General features: G+C 43.2%; 1 protein-coding gene across 1 annotated transcript in view; it reads right to left on the bottom strand.

Moving 5' to 3' along the window:
• The window catches only part of mslna (mesothelin a), a 37,660-nt gene that overhangs the window by 13,321 nt on the left and 3,796 nt on the right, over positions 1–20,543 (bottom strand). Inside the window, exons 16-32 of the mRNA XM_055862387.1 lie at positions 20,333–20,532; positions 20,113–20,225; positions 19,821–19,927; positions 19,531–19,701; positions 14,937–15,142; positions 14,680–14,780; positions 5,953–6,071; positions 5,540–5,695; positions 5,001–5,215; positions 4,328–4,413; positions 4,061–4,188; positions 3,785–3,910; positions 3,423–3,613; positions 3,186–3,277; positions 2,792–2,919; positions 1,492–1,616; positions 586–706 (exon numbers count right to left, since the gene is read on the bottom strand). Of these exons, the coding sequence (XP_055718362.1) occupies positions 586–706; positions 1,492–1,616; positions 2,792–2,919; positions 3,186–3,277; positions 3,423–3,613; positions 3,785–3,910; positions 4,061–4,188; positions 4,328–4,413; positions 5,001–5,215; positions 5,540–5,695; positions 5,953–6,071; positions 14,680–14,780; positions 14,937–15,142; positions 19,531–19,701; positions 19,821–19,927; positions 20,113–20,225; positions 20,333–20,532 (2,385 nt within the window). The remainder of the gene's footprint in view (positions 1–585; positions 707–1,491; positions 1,617–2,791; positions 2,920–3,185; positions 3,278–3,422; positions 3,614–3,784; positions 3,911–4,060; positions 4,189–4,327; positions 4,414–5,000; positions 5,216–5,539; positions 5,696–5,952; positions 6,072–14,679; positions 14,781–14,936; positions 15,143–19,530; positions 19,702–19,820; positions 19,928–20,112; positions 20,226–20,332; positions 20,533–20,543) is intronic.

Genomic DNA, 20,543 nt, shown 5'->3' on the forward strand with positions numbered 1-20,543 from the left:
CATGAACCTGACGGTCCTCCGTTCTATTTCTAATCATGAACCTGACGGTCCTCCGTTCTATTTCTAATCTTGAACCTGACGGTCCTCCGTTCTATTTCTAATCATGAACCTGACGGTCCTCCGTTCTATTTCTAATCATGAACCTGACGGTCCTCCGTTCTATTTCTAATCTTGAACCTGACGGTCCTCCGTTCTATTTCTAATCATGAACCTGACGGTCCTCCGTTCTATTTCTAATCATGAACCTGACGGTCCTCCGTTCTATTTCTAATCATGAACCTGACGGTCCTCCGTTCTATTTCTAATCATGAACCTGACGGTCCTCCGTTCTATTTCTAATCATGAACCTGACGGTCCTCCGTTCTATTTCTAATCATGAACCTGACGGTCCTCCGTTCTATTTCTAATCATGAACCTGACGGTCCTCCGTTCTATTTCTAATCTTGAACCTGACGGTCCTCCGTTCTATTTCTAATCATGAACCTGACGGTCCTCCGTTCTATTTCTAATCATGAACCTGACGGTCCTCCGTTCTATTTCTAATCTTGAACCTGACGGTCCTCCGTTCTATTTCTAATCATGTACCTGAGGGTCTTTGGTTCCATTGCAGAATAGCTTCAGACGGTCCAGGATTTCCATACTGGCTGTCTGGCCCAGGGAGATATAGGCCGTACTTGGGACCTCACACAGGAAGAAGCCAGGCAGTCTGAAGGAAAACAAAATATCCAGACAAACCATTGTTACATTGTCATTTCAGTTGGGTTCTAACCATTATCGTCATAATGCTATTACTAGAGACATGCTGCTACAATAGCTTCTGTTATTGCTGCCACTACGGTACATATATTACTACAATCCCTACTTATACAGTTCTACTAACATCCTTACCATGACCATCGTAGCACTACTACCACCATTACTATCACTACCACATTTACTACCACTAATACTACTACTACTACCACCACCACAACTACCACTATCACCACTACTTATACTACCACTACTACTACTATTCCTACCACTACTACTACCACCACTACCACCATTACTACCACTACCGCCATTACTATCACTACCACATTTACTACCACTAATACTACTACTACTCCCCCACCACTACCACCACAAGTACCACTATCACCACTACTTATACTACCACTACTACTAATCAAATCAAGTTTATTTTATATAGCCCTTCGTACATAAGCTAATATCTCGAAGTGCTGTACAGAAACCCAGCCTAAAACCCCAAACAGCAAGTAATGCAGGTGTAGAAGCACGGTGGCTAGGAAAAACTCCCTAGAAAGGCCACCACTACTACTACCACTACCACTACAGCTACCACTACCACTACAGCTGCCACTACCACTACAGCTGCCACTACCACTACAGCTGCCACTACCACTACAGCTGCCACTACCACTACAGCTGCCACTACCACTACAGCTGCCACAACCACTACAGCTGCCACTATAAATGGATACTCACTGCAGAGGGTTGAACGTGGGGTTCAGTGTGTATAGCTGTGTGATGTAGTAGGAAGTGACATTAGCAGGTATAGCCGTGTTGTTGAAGAGCTTGATATTGGCCTGGTTCTCCAAGAATACATTGATCTTCAAACACAAAATAACATTGTTATTCAGGAAATGTCTTATCACACTTCTAGTGGATGGTTATCCTGTTTCGTTAAAATGTGTATTGATGTATTTCCCCTTAGATTACATCTAGCCTAGGGCTGGGCGATATGATGATTTATATCGTGTGACAATAGAAAAAGGTCTATTGTTTAATATTATGCTCTATCGTTTATTTCGTTGTGTCGCAAATCACACTCTTTACGGCAATATTTTTAGTCAATTGGACGGCGCTTTGCGCAGGTGTGGAAGGAAATTTGCAACACAAACAAACACGGAGGAGAGTGAACGTGACACAGAGCACGGAAACACAGCGCTCGTACTTAAAAGAGGGCTACTTTGGTCGCATGGACGTGGTTTGGGTATGAAAAGTCTGACACTGACCAGAAAACTTCTCTGCAAAATATGCTACCGAAAACAGGCTCAAACACCACTAATCTCTTTTACCATCTACGCAAGAATCATGTGAAACCGTACGGAGAGAGTCTACGGATGAGACCCAAAAAAGTACAGTTGAGTGCTCAAAACAAACCCCGACTCAGACGTTGCAAGAGGCTTTTTGTCCGCGGCACACCATATGGCAAAGAATCACGAAGATGGAAGGAGATAACAGCTGCCTTTACAATTTACATCTGCAAAGACATGGCCCCAATTTACACGGTCCAGAAACGGGGGTTTCGTGAGTTGGTGCTAACACTCGACCCAAGGTATCAAATGCAAATTGATATGTGTCACGTATTAATGCTAAAACATGCAAAACAGGCAAGCCCCCAAAAAAGATATATTTTAGGCCTATATTTATTTTGTTTGCAACTATAGCTGAAGTTTTCAAATTTTTAAATTTTATACATTAATATTTTATATTTTGTTACATTCGTAATTGAACATTTGCACAAAGGCTCTAAATAAAAGGAGACATAATCAAATATGACTAAGTACCTTTTATTTGATGAGTTTAGTTCAAAATGTAATAAGAAATAGGCCTTTACATGTGGTCATTTTATGAAAACTATTTATTCATTGAATTTACAGAAAATATGCTATATCGTGATATGTATTGTTATCGGGATATGAGATTTTGGCCAAATCGCCCAGCCCTAATTTAGCCCCTAAATCACATCAAATCAAAACCCCAGCCTAAATCAGGGACATACCTGACTCGCGGTAACAAAGGTGTTGAGGTCCTCCAGAGAGAGGTAGGTCACAAAAACACCAATGTAGTTCACAAACCAGGCGGTAGAGTTCAGCTCTGGGTCGTTTGCGCTGTAGCACCTCGGTCCACCTAGGTTACAGAGACAGAAGAAGAACAAGCCTATGTCAATGCACTTGTATACTATCATGCTACATGATACCATCACATACTATCATCATCCCAAATCATTGTTAGTCATTTAACCTGAAATGGATAAACACATTCTATGACAGTATAATCATTTCAGATGCAGAGGATTTTACAGGAGATAATCGTATCCACACAGGAATATGGTTGTGTGCTTTAGTAGAGTTTTTTTATCCAGTGTCAAACTTTCCAGTGACACAAAGTCTTACCTGTGCCAAGGTAAGACTTAATGGTGATGTACACATCACTCTGTGCAAAGTCAGAGCTGTTGTAGCTGAAATCGCTTCCAAGGACTGAGACTCTGAAGCAAAACAACGATGTGATCAGAAAAAAAGGCTATGCATGCTGTCCGTGTCTGACATTTTATATCATCTAACGTGCAAAGAAAGGATTCATGATACTTTAAAGTCAATTAAAAATAACATAAAAAAAAAATAAGCCCTTACAGTTTCTGGAATGCGAGACAGCTGGTGTTTTGCACCTTAGATGAGCTGACAAGGCTCCTGGTAAGGAACCTCAAGTAGTTCTTCAGTCTGAGGTCAAACCAGGCATTCACCTCTGACCTATTGCCGCTGTTCAGAGCTAAAGACCAGACGCAGGGAAGGGTCAGCTGCTTCACAGCATCAGGGACATCCTCCTGAGGTGAGAAACAAGATGGGTTGGGGTGAAAATGGCCAATATACACTTTTCTTTTCAATTTCAAATTGGGCTGACCACAACACAAAAGACCAAAATGTGTCAAATCGTCAACAAAACCAAGTACGTTCAAAAATAAGAATAAAACTCAGGAAGTAGAAGTGCTGCATACCGTTTCCAGGAAGACAGGCGTCTTGGCGTAGTTGTTGAAGACAGCACATATGTTGGAACCGTTGCCAACCACGTCAGGTTGACTGAGGAACTGACTCAGCTCAGAGGAGGTTATGGAATTCAGAAGCTGCAACGCCAGGAGAATGACGGATTACTGATCAATCGATCATTAAAGCAACGGGACAGACACTTGAAGTAGGCCCAAGTTGTTCTAATTGCAATGTTATACTATTGTAGAAAGAAGATGAATTAAAAAGAAGAAGTCCTCTGCCATTACCTCAGGTTGGCGTGTGTCTGGCATGAGCGTGAAAAGCATTGACAGGTCGGGGAATCCAAAGCCAAGGAACGTGCTTCTCAAAAATGAGTAGAAGCTTCCGTTTACATAGCATCGCAGTGGCGTTGGCTCTGTCAGACAAAGAAAAAGGCCAGTTTAGATAAATGTATTTAATTAACATGGCCCAGCATTAAACAAACACCTGAATTACTGTACTATAGGTCCCTAGAACCAGGATCGAAGAACACAGTTTTAGACCCAAATGCGTACCTTTCAGGAGGAGTAAGGTATTGCTGTAGATTTCCCTCTGTGTGTCTTTAGTCAGTGTAGACCGCAGAGTGTCTAATAATGAGATTCTGAGTTTCCAGAAGAAAAACAACGAGAGATATGTGTAAATATCACACTTAAAAAAGCTATTTTAAATGTTCTATTACATTTGTTAATTTAGATTAGCTTGAACTTGTTTTATCTTCACATGTGAGAATATAGCACATCAGATCACATATAGACAGCTATAGCACATCAGAACACATATAGACAGCTATAGCACATCAGAACACATATAGACAGCTATAGCACATCAGAACACATATAGACAGCTATAGCACACCAGAACACATATAGACAGCTATAGCACACCAGAACACATATAGACAGCTATAGCACACCAGAACACATATAGACAGCTATAGCACATCAGAACACATATAGACAGCTATAGCACATCAGAACACATATAGACAGCTATAGCACATCAGAACACATATAGACAGCTATAGCACATCAGAACACATATAGACAGCTATAGCACATCAGAACACATATAGACAGCTATAGCACATCAGAACACATATAGACAGCTATAGCACATCAGAACACATATAGACAGCTATAGCACACCAGAACACATAGACAGCTATTTGACTTAGTTATCTCTCCTTACGCTTCTTGGCTGCTGTTGCAGCCCCTATCCTTCATGATGCGGAAGAGTGGTGTCACTTGTTTGGATGAGAGGTTCAGCAAGAGGGGGTTCAGCCGAACCCTGAGCCAAACGAGGAACTGTGTGTCGTTGATGGCAGTGGAGGACAGGTTCCCGCTGTCCAACACCACCTGGAGGAACGCTGATTTCACCTCTTCTGTGTAGTTCTTCATGTGTTTCTGGAAGAATTTTCAAACATGTCAATAAGTTATTCAATATTCAATATTTTCAATGTTAATACACAGCTGAAAATACATATGCCAATTTAAAAGGCAAAGGCTTGCTTTAGACAGTTTTCAAACATAACATTGTACAATTGACAGCAACATGCTGAATTGTGGATATTACATATGGCAATACAAACTAAAACTCAATAAAAAAATAGACATTACTTATGTTAGTAATGTCTCAAAACTATTTTAGTATTGTAGAACAACTACAATTCTAATCAGAAACATCAATGTTGTGTGCCTGAAAGGTTAGTAGACAGATGCTGTACGTACCTGGATGGCAGGTGAGAGTATGTCAAAGAACAATCCAAAGTTAGCCGGACTGATGGCTGCCATGATCTTGTTGACACCCTGTGCCCCTTCAAGTTGGGAGGGAATCGTTGCGAGCTGAGCCAGCTGGATAGGAGTGAGGAGATCTGCTGCTTTCACCTGGAGATCAAACATAATTTAAACAAGTGTCTGACATTGCACATCAGGACCTCACAGCCAATGTTTAGGCTGTTACCACTTCAATTAAGGAACAGCTAATACTTAGCTCATTTAATGCAGGATTTAACATCCTATTTCAGTTCCTAAATTGAAATTATCTGAGCCCAGAGAAATGACTGCAAGAGGAAAATAGCTTCAGACTCTGTAATACTGTAATACAAAAATATGTTTCACTGACGTGATGCCTTGTGACTTACTCCATTGAAATCACTCTTCAGGGTCACAAAGTCCACATAGGAAGCATAGACCCGGAATTGTCCAAAGTTGCTTCCAAGCCAATCCCTGTCATCTCTCACAGTCTTCACACAGGAGAATCCTTGGGAGAGGGACCAAAATAATTGAACATTAGGTTCAGTTTCCAAACTTTATTATTTTAATCTGTTGACAATCGATCTATTCGTCATTTATAGCTTTAGTTATTCTTTCAATCCAATAGATGTGACGTTACTTTGTTATGTGGTGAAGCAACAAATCATGTCCCATAGAGACGTGCAAAATCTGGACCACGTTCTGTAGTCAAACGTTGTTTAACGTTGCAGGTATAATGCCATGAAGAGAGCCGATGTGATGTCCGAGATGCATGTTTGTTCTACACATTCTACACATTACGTTCCAAAACGCTGTGTGCTGCGGAACGCACCGCTGCTACATGCATGCTAAGTGAATATGGAAGGCACATCAGAATTGCTAAATGTAAACAGAACTTGTCGTTATCGGAGACAGGTGACGTGGCAACAATACGATTAGCTGGTAAAGTACAAGGCAGCAGTTGCTAAATTACTGTAAACAACTTTGGCTAACTGTGGAGCGAAACAATTTACTTATTTACTGCTAATTAGCCGGCTCAAATCTCTAAGCTAGAAACGTCTCCAAAACTGCTAGCTAGCTACAGTGCCTAAAGTGTAACGGTGTTCCTCCTCCTCTTCATACGAAGGCGCAGCGTTGTGATATGACATGATATTTATTTAAACAAGACGAAAACAAACTATACTTGACTAACTAACAAAACAATAAACGATGTAGACTGACCTGAACGTAAGAACTTACATGTAACACGAAGAACGCACGAACCGGGAAAACAGACTACACAAAAACCATACGAACAAACATACCGAAAACAGTCCCGTGTGGCGCAACATACACAGACACGGAAGACAATCACCCACAAACAAACAGTGAGAACAACCTACCTTAATATGACTCTTAATCAGAGGAAACGTCAAACACCTGCCTCTAATTGAGAGCCATACCAGGCAACCCAAAACCAACATAGAAACAGAAAACATAGACTGCCCATCCCAACTCACGCCCTGACCAACTAAACACATACAAAACAAGAGAAAACAGGTTAGGAACGTGACATAACCCCCCCCTTAAGGTGCGAACTCCGGGCGCACCAGCACAAAGTCTAGGGGAGGGTCTTGTTGGGCATCTGTCCACGGTGGTGGCTCAGGTTCTGGGCGTGGTTCCCATCCCACCATAATACATCCCCGCTTCTTTATCCCCCTCACAATGACCACCCTCCTATTCCACCCACCTAATATAAGAGGCAACACAAAATTAAGGGACAGCTCCGGGACAAGGTAGCTCAGAACAGAGAGGTAGGTCAGGATAGAGAGGTAGGTCAGGATAGAGAGGTAGGTCAGGATAGAGAGGTAGCTCAGGATAGAGAGGTAGCTCAGGATAGAGGGGTAGCTCAGGATAGAGGGGCAACTCCGGACTGAAGGGCAGCTCCGGACAGAGAGACAGCTCTGGACTGAGGGGCAGTTCTGGATACATGGCAGCTCTGGACGCTCATGACTAGCTGACGGCTCTGGACGCTCATGGCTGGCTGACGGCTCTGGACGCTCATGGCTGGCTGACGGCTCTGGACGCTCATGGCTGGCTGACGGCTCTGGACGCTCATGGCTGGCTGACGGCTCTGGACGCTCATGGCTGGCTGACGGCTCTGGACGCTCATGGCTGGCTGACGGCTCTGGACGCTCATGGCTGGCTGACGGCTCTGGACGCTCATGGCTCGCTGACGGCTCTGGCAGATCCTGTCTGGTTGGCGGCTCTGGCAGATCCTGTCTGGTTGGCGGCTCTGGCAGATCCTGTCTGGTTGGCGGCTCTGGCAGATCCTGTCTGGTTGGCGGCTCTGGCAGATCCTGTCTGGTTGGCGGCTCTGGCAGATCCTGTCTGGTTGGCGGCTCTGGCAGATCCTGTCTGGTTGGCGGCTCTGGCAGATTCTGTCTGGTTGGCGGCTCTGGCAGATCCTGACTGACGAATGGCTCTAGCGGCTCCTGACTGACTAACGGCTCTGACGGCTCGGGACAGACGGGCGGCTCTAATGGCTTGGGACAGACGGATGGCTCAGACGGCGCTGGGGAGACGGATGGCTCAGACGGCGCTGGGGAGACGGATGGCTCAGACGGCGCTGGGGAGACGGATGGCTCAGACGGCGCTGGGGAGACGGATGGCTCAGACGGCGCTGAGGAGACGGATGGCTCAGACGGCGCTGAGGAGACGGATGGCTCAGACGGCGCTGAGGAGACGGATGGCTCAGATGGCGCTGAGGAGACGGATGGCTCAGATGGCGCTGCGGAGACGGATGGCTCTGGCTGATCCTGTCTGGCGGAAGGCTTTGGCTGCTCCTGTCTGGCGGAAGGCTCTAGCGGCTCCTGTCTGGCGGAAGGCTCTAGCGGCTCCTGTCTGGCGGAAGGCTCTGTAGGCTCATGGCAGACGGGCGGCTTTGAAGGCTCAATACAGACGGGCAGTTCATGCGGCGCTTGGCAGACGGACAGTTCAGGCGTCGTTGGGCAGACGGCAGACTCTGGCCGGCTGAGACGCACTGTAGGCCTGGTGCGTGGTACCGGAACTGGAGGTACCGGGCTAAGGACACGCACCTTCAGGCTAGTGCGGGGAACAACAACAGGGCACACTGGACTCTCGATGCGCACTATAGGCCTGGTGCGTGGTACCGGAACTGGAGGTACCGGGCTGAGGGCACGCACCTCAGGGCGAGTGCGGGGAGAAGGAACAGTGCGCACAGGGCTCTGGAGACGCACAGGAGGCTTGGTGCGTGGTGCCGGAACTGGAGGCACTGGGCTGGATACACACACCACAGGGAGAGTGCGTGGAGGAGGAACAGGGCTCTGGAGACGCACTGGAAACCTGGTGCGTGGAGTAGGCACTGGTGGTACTGGGCTGGGGCGGGGAGGTAGCGCCGGAAATACCGGACCGTGCAAGCGTACTGGCTCCCTTGAGCATTGAGCCTGCCCAACCTTACCTGGTTGAATGCTACCCGTCGCCTGACCAGTGCGGGGAGGTGGAATAACCCGCACCGGGCTATGTAGGCGAACCGGGGACACCATGCGTAAGGCTGGTGCCATGTAAGCCGGCCCGAGGAGACGTACTGGTGGCCAGATATGTAGGGCCGGCTTCATGACATCCGGCTCAATACTCAATCTAGCCCTACCAGTGCGGGGAGGTGGAATAACCCGCACCGGGCTATGAACCCGTACAGGAGACACCGTGCGCTCTACTGCGTAACACGGTGTCTGCCCGTACTCCCGCTCTCCACGGTTAGCCTGGGAAGTGGGCGCAGGTCTCCTACCTGCCCTCGGCCCACTACCTCTTAGCCCCCCCCCAATAAATTTTTGGGTAGTACTCACGGGCTTTTCGGGCTTCCGTGCTAGACGTGTCCCCTCATAACGCCGGTTCCTCTCTCCGGTTTCCTCCGCTCTCCGAGCTGCCTCCAGCTGTTCCCATGGGAGACGATCCTTACCAGCCAGAATCTCCTCCCATGTGTAGCAACCCTTTCCGTCCAAAATATCCTCCCATGTCCATTCCTCCTTCTTGCGCTGTCCCTTACTCCCGTTACACCGCTGCTTGATCTTTTGTTGGTGGGTGATTCTGTAACGGTGTTCCTCCTCCTCTTCATACGAAGAGGAGGAGTAGTGATTCGACCAAGGCGCAGCGTTGTGATATGACATGATATTTATTTAAACAAGACGAAAACAAACTATACTTGACTAACTAACAAAACAATAAACGATGTAGACTGACCTGAACGTAAGAACTTACATGTAACACGAAGAACACACGAACCGGGAAAACAGACTACACAAAAACCATACGAACAAACATACCGAAAACAGTCCCGTGTGGCGCAACATACACAGACACGGAAGACAATCACCCACAAACAAACAGTGAGAACAACCTACCTTAATATGACTCTCAATCAGAGGAAACGTCAAACACCTGCCTCTAATTGAGAGCCATACCAAGCAACCCAAAACCAACATAGAAACAGAAAACATAGACTGCCCATCCCAACTCACGCCCTGACCAACTAAACACATACAAAACAAGAGAAAACAGGTCAGGAACGTGACATAAAGAAAGTATTCGTATCCCTTGTCTTATTCCACATTTTGTTGTTACAGCCTGACTTGAATTTTTTTATATTTTTTTTATTCACCAATCTACATAATGTCAAGGTGAAAACATGCTTTTAGAAAATGTTGCAAATGTATGGAAAATGAAATGCAGCAATATCCAATTTACGTAAGTATTCACAGCCCTGAGTCAACACATGTTAGAATCACCTTAGGCAGCGATTACAGCTGTGAGTATTTCTGGGTAAGTCCTTGTCGATGACAAGCATACCCATACCGTGATGCAGACACCACTGTGCATGAAAATATGAAGAGTGGTACTCAGTGATGTATTGAGTTGGATTTGCCCCAAACATAACACTTTTTATTCAGGACATAGAGATCATTTCTTATTTTTTTGCAGTTTTACTTTAGTACCTTGTTGCAACCAGGATGCATGTTTTGGAATATTTGTATTCTGTACAGGCTTCCTTCTTTTCACTCTGTCATTTAGGTTAGTATTGTGGAGTAACTACAATGATGTTGATCCATTCTCAGTTTTCCCCTATCACAGCCATTAAACTCTGTAACTGTTTTAAAGTCAGCATTGGCCTCATGGGGAAATCCCTGAGCTCAAAGGGATATTCAATGTCTGCTTTTTTTTTTTTACCAATTTACCAATATGTCTACATTTGGTGAGCATTGTTTGTCTGTGTCACTGGTTGTTGGAATTATCTGTTGTATGGTGAACTTGGGCTTCATCTAGGTTTATTTGACATTTCAACTTTTCATTTTTTATTAATTTGTAAACATTTCTAAAAACATGTTTCCACTTTGCCCTTATGGGGTATTGTGCCAGTGACACAACATTTCAAACTGTTGAAACAGTCAAGAGGTGTGAATCCTTTTTTATTTTTTATTTACGTTTTTTTACTTACAGATATGAACAACAATTTACAGATGCACACAAACAATGACTACATCTGATCTGTCCAGATTCACATGTTCACACCCTATCCCTAGTTCCTTAAATTGCATCAATTTGCTTTTTTGGTTGCCAATGCTATCTCAATATTTAATTATAAATCATTTGATTTTTCCATTGTGTTAATGATGGCAGATTGATTGATTTCCATGTCTTGAAATATGCAGACAGATGGATTAAAAGTAAGTTTATATATAATACTTCTGACAGGCAACATTCTAACTACCCCTATAATTTTTGGACCTTGTAGCATCCCCAGAAAGCATGGATTATTCAGTCGTTATTAGTTTTAGACTTAAGACATGACTAGAATTTGTGAATTTTGTCTCTTGTATAATACATTATATACATTATTTTATACTAGATTAAGCGTACATTTTCATTAACTGTAATTTTGTTAGTTATGCTCCAACTTTCCCTCTATCTGCCAATATCAGTTCATTTTAAGTCTTGGTTCCAATAGTTTATATATTTTTTAAGATATTGTAAGTTGGATAGGCTCTCTGTGAGCTTTTGTATATCTTCCCTATCATATTTCTTTGACTCAAAGAAGATACCCTCAAGATTGCTCTGATGTCTAAAATATTTCAAAGCTACATTTTGTGATAAATAACTTTTACGTTGCATGTCCTTGAAACAATCTACATTGTCCAAAATAAATGTTAAATAATTTAATTCTGTTACCAAGTCATTTTTGGTTTCTTTGCCTGTAGTTTTCCATTTATACTAATTTATCAGTGAATTCTGAAAATCTGTCCAAGGATTGTTCCAGAAGGTTGTATTTTAAGGAGTGATTGGTTCTTGCAGAACACGTTTCATTTTCCTCCATATTGTTTTAGTGTTATCAACTATGAAGTTGTTAATGTTCTTAGGTTTATCCTTTACATTTAAGTCATCTAGCAGACGCTCTTATCCAGAGCGACTTACAATTCCGTGGGAATTGAACCCTGGTCCCCCCGTGGGAAATGAACCCACAACCCTGGCGTTGCAAACGCCATGCTCTACCAACTGAGCCACACGGCTCTTTGAAAAGAGATGTATGAAAATATTCTGGGATGAGCGTCTTCAATATGTACTCATTGTTCCTCTTTAGTGCATTTATCTATTTGTCGCAAGTAAAAGCCCTGGGTGGTGAGTTGATACAACTCCAAGTCTGGAAGGTTAACACCACCCTCAGACTCAGGAAGGTTAACACCACCCTCAGACTCAGGAAGGTTAACACCACCCTCAGACTCAGGAAGGTTAACACCACCCTCAGACTCAGGAAGGTTAACACCACCCTCAGACTCAGGAAGGTTAACACCACCCTCAGACTCAGGAAGGTTAACACCACCCTCAGACTCAGGAAGGTTAACCCCACCCTCAGACTCAGGAAGGTTAACACCACCCTCAGACTCAGGAAGGTTGACACCACCCTCAGACTCAGGAAGGTTAACACCACCCTCAGACTCAGGAAGGTTAACACCACCCTCAGACTCAGGAAGGTTAACACCACCCTCAGATTTAGGACATTTTTTGCCTTTCTAGGGAGTTTTTCCTAGCCACCGTGCTTCTACACCTGCATTGCTTGCTGTTTGGGGTTTTAGGCTGGGTTTCTGTACGGCACTTTGAGATATCAGCTGATGTACGAAGGGCTATATAAATACATTTGATTTGATGTAAAACTTTCCTTTTTATTCTATAATTTTTATTTGCCCATATGAAGTCTGTTAGCACTTTGGCAGCCAAGCCATTCTAAACAGGTTTATTACACCTGTAAGATTTATGGGAAGATTATTCAATTTAATTAGATCTGCTTTCATGTTGTTCAGTAATAGGATAAAGTTATCTATATTTATTTGTTATTTTGTTGTCACTTATTAAGCATCCTAAATATTTCATGTATTGTGGTCCACTTAAATGATTGCTGTAGATTGTGAGTTATTATTTAAATTTTTCCTAGTGCCATTATTTAGTTTATTTTTTCACGTAAATGTTAGGGGGCATTGAGTTTTCAATATTGGTCAGGGATATCAGGAGATCATCTGTAATACGTTTAGTTTCTATTCATGTTTACCAATACGGATACCTGTTACGTTTGGGTCCTGTGTAATTATTTTTGCAAGCGGTTCAATTGCCAATGCAAACAGGAGGGGGAGAGAGGACATCCCTGTCTTGTGCCCCTTTCTAAAGTAATTTAATCAGATAATGTATTATTATTTATTCTTTTAGCTGGAAAGTTGAAAGCTTCCAAAGTTTTGAAAAGAAAAGCCTTTTTCGGGCATAAACAGCCATTATTAATCTAGGTCTAGATTTTCTTGCGTATTATATTAAACTGAAACATGTTCTTCTATTTGTTTGATATGTATCAAGTCTGGTAAGTGTGAATACTTTCTGAAGGCACCGTAGGTACATGTCAGAATGTTTATTTGATGAAGGTTGTGACGTCTCTCAACTTTCTAAGTTGCTTGTTTAGTTCTGGTCCCAGATGTTGTTCCATTCCACAAATATGTCCATACTGAAGTTGGGCCTCTTTTGTGGCATCAGCTCTATAACATCAGCCTTTATTGTTTTAGCTCTGTTCTGACCAAGGTCAAGAACGTAGCTATCATAATTGTGTAGCTAGCTAGCTGATAAACTCAGATTTTTCTGATCTATTGTACACTATATATAGGTATGTTAACTCTAACACAGGTATGTCAACTTTTCAAAATAATATGAAATGTCGTCCCTCGTACAGTAGCAATCAGCTAGGTTTTAATACTGTGTAGCGTTTATTTATTTTTTGTCCGATGTAAAATTAGGGAAATGTGTTCAAAAATATAAGCTAGCCATTCTACCTAGCTCCTGTAAAAATTATAACTTTTAGACTACATTTGTATTTTTTCGATGTTTTATGTAAAGTATGGAGTTATTTTGTATTTCTAAGTCAGTTAAATCTTAGCTCTCAAGAACCCAAGTGGGGTATAATCCAGTTTACATCCGGCCCCCCTTGGGTTTTCAGCTGATGGTACTGATCACAGCTGACTAAATCATGAACTACAATCCCAGCGCTCTGTTTAATTGCGACACTGTCTAAATGCAAATATGCCTCGATATGGTTTTGGAAACCTTTGGAGCTTAACTTTCATATAAGTGAGAAAGAATCTCTCAAATACAAATGATACACTTACTGTATGCAGTTTAGTAAAGTTGCACCCAGCTGTTTTCACAAGCCAACTCGCCTACTACACATTCTCTCACCTTGCGCTCGCCTTTCCATCGGACCATTCCGTTCCACATTTCTTGTGTTTCTCAAAATACAGCTGGGTGCAACTTTCCTAAATTTCATACAGTAAGTGTATCTTTAGTAATTGAAAAATAATATCTTGCTTCTATTGCATTTAGACAGAGCGTTTGGGCAGCGTAGGAGTGTCAGCGAAATCCCCTCAGGCGGCAGACAGCTTTGTGAATAGACGGTATAATGTTTATTAACATTTACTGCCTATTTGAATGGGGGCTAGGTAAACTTGATACTGCCGCCATGTCTGATTCAAATAGACTTTAGTGCAGTCAACATAGTAACATGATATTTTGAGTTAGAGGACTCATTATGGTACCTTCAATGGATTGGCCTGTCAAATAATCCTTGGTGAACATGAAGACTTGCTGGGACTGGATCAGCGACAACCTAGTGATCACATTATCACACCCCTTGATGCTGTGTGAATAAAAAAATAGTTTTATTAAAAGACAACCTATTAAATGTACTAATGTGCAGTAGGTAGAATAGATATTTAGAATATACAGCATCAGGCAATCACATGCCAAATCACAGCCTCAATAATCATTGCAAACACTGAGAGCTGAAACTCACATTGCACTATAGGAGTCACAGCTGATATTCCTTGGGATGACGGAAAAGGTCCCAGGATGAATGCTTGGGAGGAATAACGGGAGATAGACCTGGAACCAAAGCTTGAATCCCAGAGTATCTAGTGTCTGCAATTTGGGAGCGAGTGCCGTCAGTGTCAGGTTTAAGAGGGTGTCTCGCAGTCCTGGCTCAATAGCTGTCAGGTTTCTCTGTAAAAATAAATAAAAATAAACATTCTGTAAGGAGGTGCTTGGTAGATTAGCAGGATCAGAGAAAATGCATTGCTAGAAAAACAACAACAGTAGGTACATCGAGTGGCTGGAGTATTGCCTTAGCTATTTTGAGTAGTTCACAATCTATTGCATATATGGCAATAGCTTAGGACCACTCCTGGTTAACTTCTTTGGGATAGGGGGAGGCATTTTCACGTTTGGATGAAAAGCGTGCCCAGAGTAAACTGCCTGCTACTCAGGCCCAATTACTAGTATATGCATATTATTAGTAGAGTTGGATAGAAAACACTCTGAAGTTTTTAAAACTGTTTGAATGATGTCTGTGAGTATAACAGAACTCATATGGCAGACGAAAACCTGAGAAAAATCCAAACAGGAAGTGGGAAATCTGAAGTTTGTAGTTTTTCAACTCATCGCCCATCGAATATACAGTGTCTATGGGGTCATATTGCACTTCCTAAGGCTTCCAGTAGATGGCAACAGTCTTTAGAACATTGTTTGATGCATCTACTGTAAAGGAGGGGGGAATGGGAGCTGAATGAGTCAGAGGTCTGCCAGAGTGGCATGAGCTGACCACGCGTGTTCACGTGAGAGCGACCTGCTTTCCATTGCAATTCTAAAGACAAAGGAATTCTCCGGTTGGAACATTATTGAAGATTTCTGTTAAAAACATCCTAAAGATTGATTCTATACATCGTTTGACATGTTTCTACGGACTATAACGGAACTTTTTGACTTTTCGTCTGGACCTAGTGATCGCGCGTCATGAATTTTGATTTGTGAACTCAAGGCGCGAACAACAAGAAGGTATTTGGGCATAAATGATGGACTTTATCGAACTAAACAAACATTTATTGTGGAACTGAGATTCCTGGGAGTGCATTCTGATGAAGATCATCAAAGGTAAGGTAATATTTATAATGCAATTTCTGACTTCTGTTGATTCCGCAAAATGATGGGTATATGTTTGGCTTGTTTTGGTCTCTGAGCGCCGTACTCAGATTATTTCATGGTTTGCTTTTTCCGTAAAGTTTTTTTGAAATCTAACAAAGCGGTTGCATTAAGGAGAAGTATATCTATAGTTCTGTGCATAATACTTGTATCTTTTATCAAAGTATTTCTGTAAATTGATGTGGCTCTGTGCAAATTCACGGGATGTTTTGGAGGCAAAGCCAAATGTAAACTGAGGTTTTTGGATATAAATATGAACTTGATCGAACAAAACGTACATGTAGTGTGTAACATGTTGTCCCGGGAGTGTCATCTGATGAAGAATATCAAAGGTTAGTGATTCATTTTATCTCTATTTCTGCTTTTTGTGACTCCTCTCTTTGGTTGGAAAATGGCTGTATGCTTTCTGTGACTAGTTGCTGACCTAACATGATGATATGTTGTGCTTTCGCCGAAAAGCCTTTTTGAAATCGGACACTGTGGTTGGATTAATGAGAAATGTATCTTTAAAACGGTGACTAATACTTGTATGTTTGAGAAATATAAATTATGAGATTTCTGTTGATTGAATTTGGCGCCCTGCAATTCCATTGGCTGTTGGCGGAACCCCGTTCCCAGACAGGTTAACCATTTTTTTTCACCTTTATTTAACCATGTAAACTAGTTGAGAACAAGTTCTCATTTACAACTGCGACCTGGCCAAGATAAAGCAAAGCAGTGCGACAGAAACAACAACACAGAGTTACACATGGAAAAACAAGCGTACGGTCAATAACACAATAGAAAAAAAGGAAGTCTATATACAGTGTGTGCAAATGGCATGAGGAGGTAAGCAATAAATAGGCCATAGTAGCAAAGTAATTACAATTTAGCAGATTAACACTGGAGGGATTGATGAGCAGATGATGGTGTGTAAGTAGTGATACTGGTGTGCAAAAGAGCAGCAAAGTAAATAAAAACAATATGGGGATGAGGTAGGTAGATTGGGTGGGCTATTTACAGATGGACTATGTACAGCTGCAGCGATCGGTTAGCTGCTCAGATAGCTGATGTTTAAAGTTAGTGAGGGAAAAGTAGGTCTCCAGCTTCAGCGATTTTTGCAATTCGTTCCAATCACTGGCAGCGGAGCACTAGAAGGAAAGGCGGCCAAAGTAGGTGTTGGCTTTGGGCATGACCAGTCAAATATACCTACTAGAGCGCGTGCTACGGGTGGGTGTTGTTATCGTGACCAGTGAGCTGAGATAAGGCGGAGCTTTACCTAGCATAGACTTATAGATGACCTGGAGCCAGTGGGTCTGTGTAGCGAGGGCCAGCCGACTAGAGCATACAAGTCGCAGTGGTTGGTGAGTAGAGTATTGGAAGATGTTTTGTAGATGACATCGTCGAGGATCGGTAGGATAGTCAGTTTTACTATGGTAAGTTTGGCGGTGTGAGTGAAGGAGGCTTTTTTGCGAAATAGAAAGCCGATTCTAGATTTGATTTTGGATTGGAGATGTTTGATATGACTCTGGAAGGAGATTTTACAGTCTAGCCAGACACCTAGGTATTTGTAGTTGTCCACGTATTCTAGGTCAGAACCGTCCAGAGTAGTGATGCTAGTCGGGCGGGCGAGTGCGGGCACCGAACGGTTGAAAAGCATGCATTTGGTTTTACTAGCGTTTAAGAGCAGTTGGAGGCCACGGAAGGAGTGTTGTATGGCATTGAAGCTCGTTTGGAAGTTAGTTAACACAGTGTCCAAAGAAGGGCCAGATGTATACAGAATGGTGTCGTCTGCGTAGAGGTGGATCAGGGAATCACCCGCAGCAAGAGCGACATCATTGATATATACAGAGAAAAGAGTTGGCCCGAGAATTGAACCCTGTGGTACCTCCATAGAGACTGCCAGAGGTCCGGAAAACAGGCTCTCCGATTTGACACACTGAACTCTGTCTACGAAGTAGTTGGTGAACCAGGTTAGGCAGTCATTTGAGAAACCAAGGGTATTGAGTCTGCCGATAAGAATACGGTGATTGACAGAGTCGAAAGCCTTGGCCAGGTCGATGAAGACGGCTGCACAGTACTGTCTTTTATCGATGGCCGTTATGATATTGTTTAGTATCTTGAGCGTGGCTGAGGTGCACCGATGACCAGCTCGGAAACAGGATTGCACTGCGGAGAAGGTACGGTGGGATTCGAAATGGTCAGTGATCTGTTTATTAACTTGGCTTTCAAAGACTTTAGAAAGGCAGGGCAGGATGGATATAGGTCTATAACAGTTTAGGTCTAGAGTGTCACCCCCTTTGAAGAGGGGGATGACCGCGGCAGCTTTCCAATCTTTAGGGATCTCGAACAATACGAAAGAGGGATTGAACAGACTGCTAATAGGGGTTTCAACAATGGCGGCGGATAATTTTAGAAAAAGAGGTTCCAGCTTGTCTAGCCCAGCTGATTTGTACGGGTCCAGGTTTTGCAGCTCTTTCAGAACATCTGCGATTTGGGTGAAGGAGAAGCTGGGGAGGCTCGGGCAAGTAGCTGCGGGGGGTGCAGAGCTGTTGGCCCGGGGTTGGGGTAGCCAAGAGGAAAGCATGGCCAGTCGTAGAGAAATGCTTATTGAAATTTTCGATTATTGTGGATTTATCGGTTGTGACCGTGTTGCCTAGCCTCAGTGCAGTGGGCAGCTGGGAGGAGGTGCTCTTGTTCTCCATGGACATTACAGTGTCCCAAAACATTTTGGAGTTAGAGCTACAGGATGCAAATTTCTGTTTGAAAAAGCTAGCCTTTGCTTTCCTGACTGACTGCGTGTATTGGTTGCTGACTTCCCTGAACAGTTGTATATCGCAGGGACTATTCGATGCAATTGCAGTCCGCCACAGGATGTGTCAGGTCTGGAGTGAACCAAGGGCTATCTCTGTTCTTAGTTCTACATTTTTTGAAAGGGGCATGCTTATTTAAGATGGTGAGGAAATTACTTAAAGAACGACCAGGCATCCTCGACTGGCGGGATGAGGTCAATATCCTTCCAGGATACCCGGACCAGGTCGATTAGAAAGGCCTGCTCACAGAAGTTTTTTTATGGAGCGTTTGACAGTGATGAGGGGTGGTCGGTTGACGGCGGACCCATAGCGGATGCAGAAAATGAGGCAGTGATCGCTGAGGTCCTGATTGAAAACATCAGAGATGTATTTGGAGGGCAAGTTGGTCAGGATAATATCTATGAGGGTGCCCATGTTTACGGGTTTAGGGTTGTACCTGGTGGTTTCCTTGATTATTTGTGTGAGATTGAGAGCATCTAGTTTAGATTGTAGGACTGCTGGGGTCTTAAGCATATCCCAGTTTCGGTCACTTAACAGAACAAAATCTGAAGATAGATGGCAATGTTGTTTAGAAGTGTTCAAATAAACCAACCATCTCAATACCAAGAATCAAATACAAACCTTTGAAGCAACCTCCACAAATGATTGGAAAAATTGACCAATCTCCGCCACATCTGAAGATCCCAGAATCCCTAAGAAAACCTCTTGTACAAGAGATTCATTTGCCAGGTTCGTGGGGTCCAGTATCAGCTCGGATTTCTGGTTTGGTGAGAGGGAGTCTAGAACTGCCACCTGGGGAGAAGAAGACAACAGAATACAAATGCATTCCGCCATATATCCACATGAGCAGCGTCAAATTACAAGATTCCAATGGTGCACTTAATTTTTTTTGTAGAAAACAATTGTTTTACCCCTGAGATGTTGAAGTCTTTGAGATCCGAATAGGTTGTGTACTCGGAGTATGAACCCAGGTTGATTGCAAGCCAGTCTTTGTCATCGTGGATGTCCTGCCTGCAAGCTAAAATACATGTATGGCCATTTTGATTATTGAAAAGTGGAGTACATTGATGTTATATTCAATAGACAAGGAAGCAACATGCCAACTGTTCACTCCTTTCAAACAAAGCACACTTCATCCAGCAGAGATGATCAACAACCAAACAGAAAGCCAATGAGCACAACAACCTGCTTGGTGAGCCCTACCTGGTCCATTGATGAGGTGTACAGATTTCCTCAGGTATTTCAGCAGGACGCTTACGATTCCTTCTCTTCTCTCCTGAGTCATTTCAGGGAAAGCGCTGTCCATTCCATTTACACTGTAAACGGGAAAAGATACACTCATGACACTTCCACCCCACATTTGCAATAGATTTTCGTCATGGAAACCATGGCTAATTTTAGCAGGAAGTTGGCCCCTACTCACATGACTTGGTAGTTGGTGCAGTTGACGTTTGAGGTAGCAATGGTGAGCATGACTTCATTAAAACTGGGGAGGATGGGAATCAGCTTTACTTCGAACCATGCAATCCAGTCCAGCGTTTCGAACTCTGGGAATTGAAGGCTGATGATGTTGAACGTCTGATTCATCATCACATCTCTCACGGCTGGATGGATGTCAGGAATCTGTTGAAACA

This window comes from Salvelinus fontinalis, chromosome 15, assembly GCF_029448725.1.
Source record: "Salvelinus fontinalis isolate EN_2023a chromosome 15, ASM2944872v1, whole genome shotgun sequence".
Classification (NCBI taxonomy): Eukaryota; Metazoa; Chordata; class Actinopteri; order Salmoniformes; family Salmonidae; genus Salvelinus; species Salvelinus fontinalis.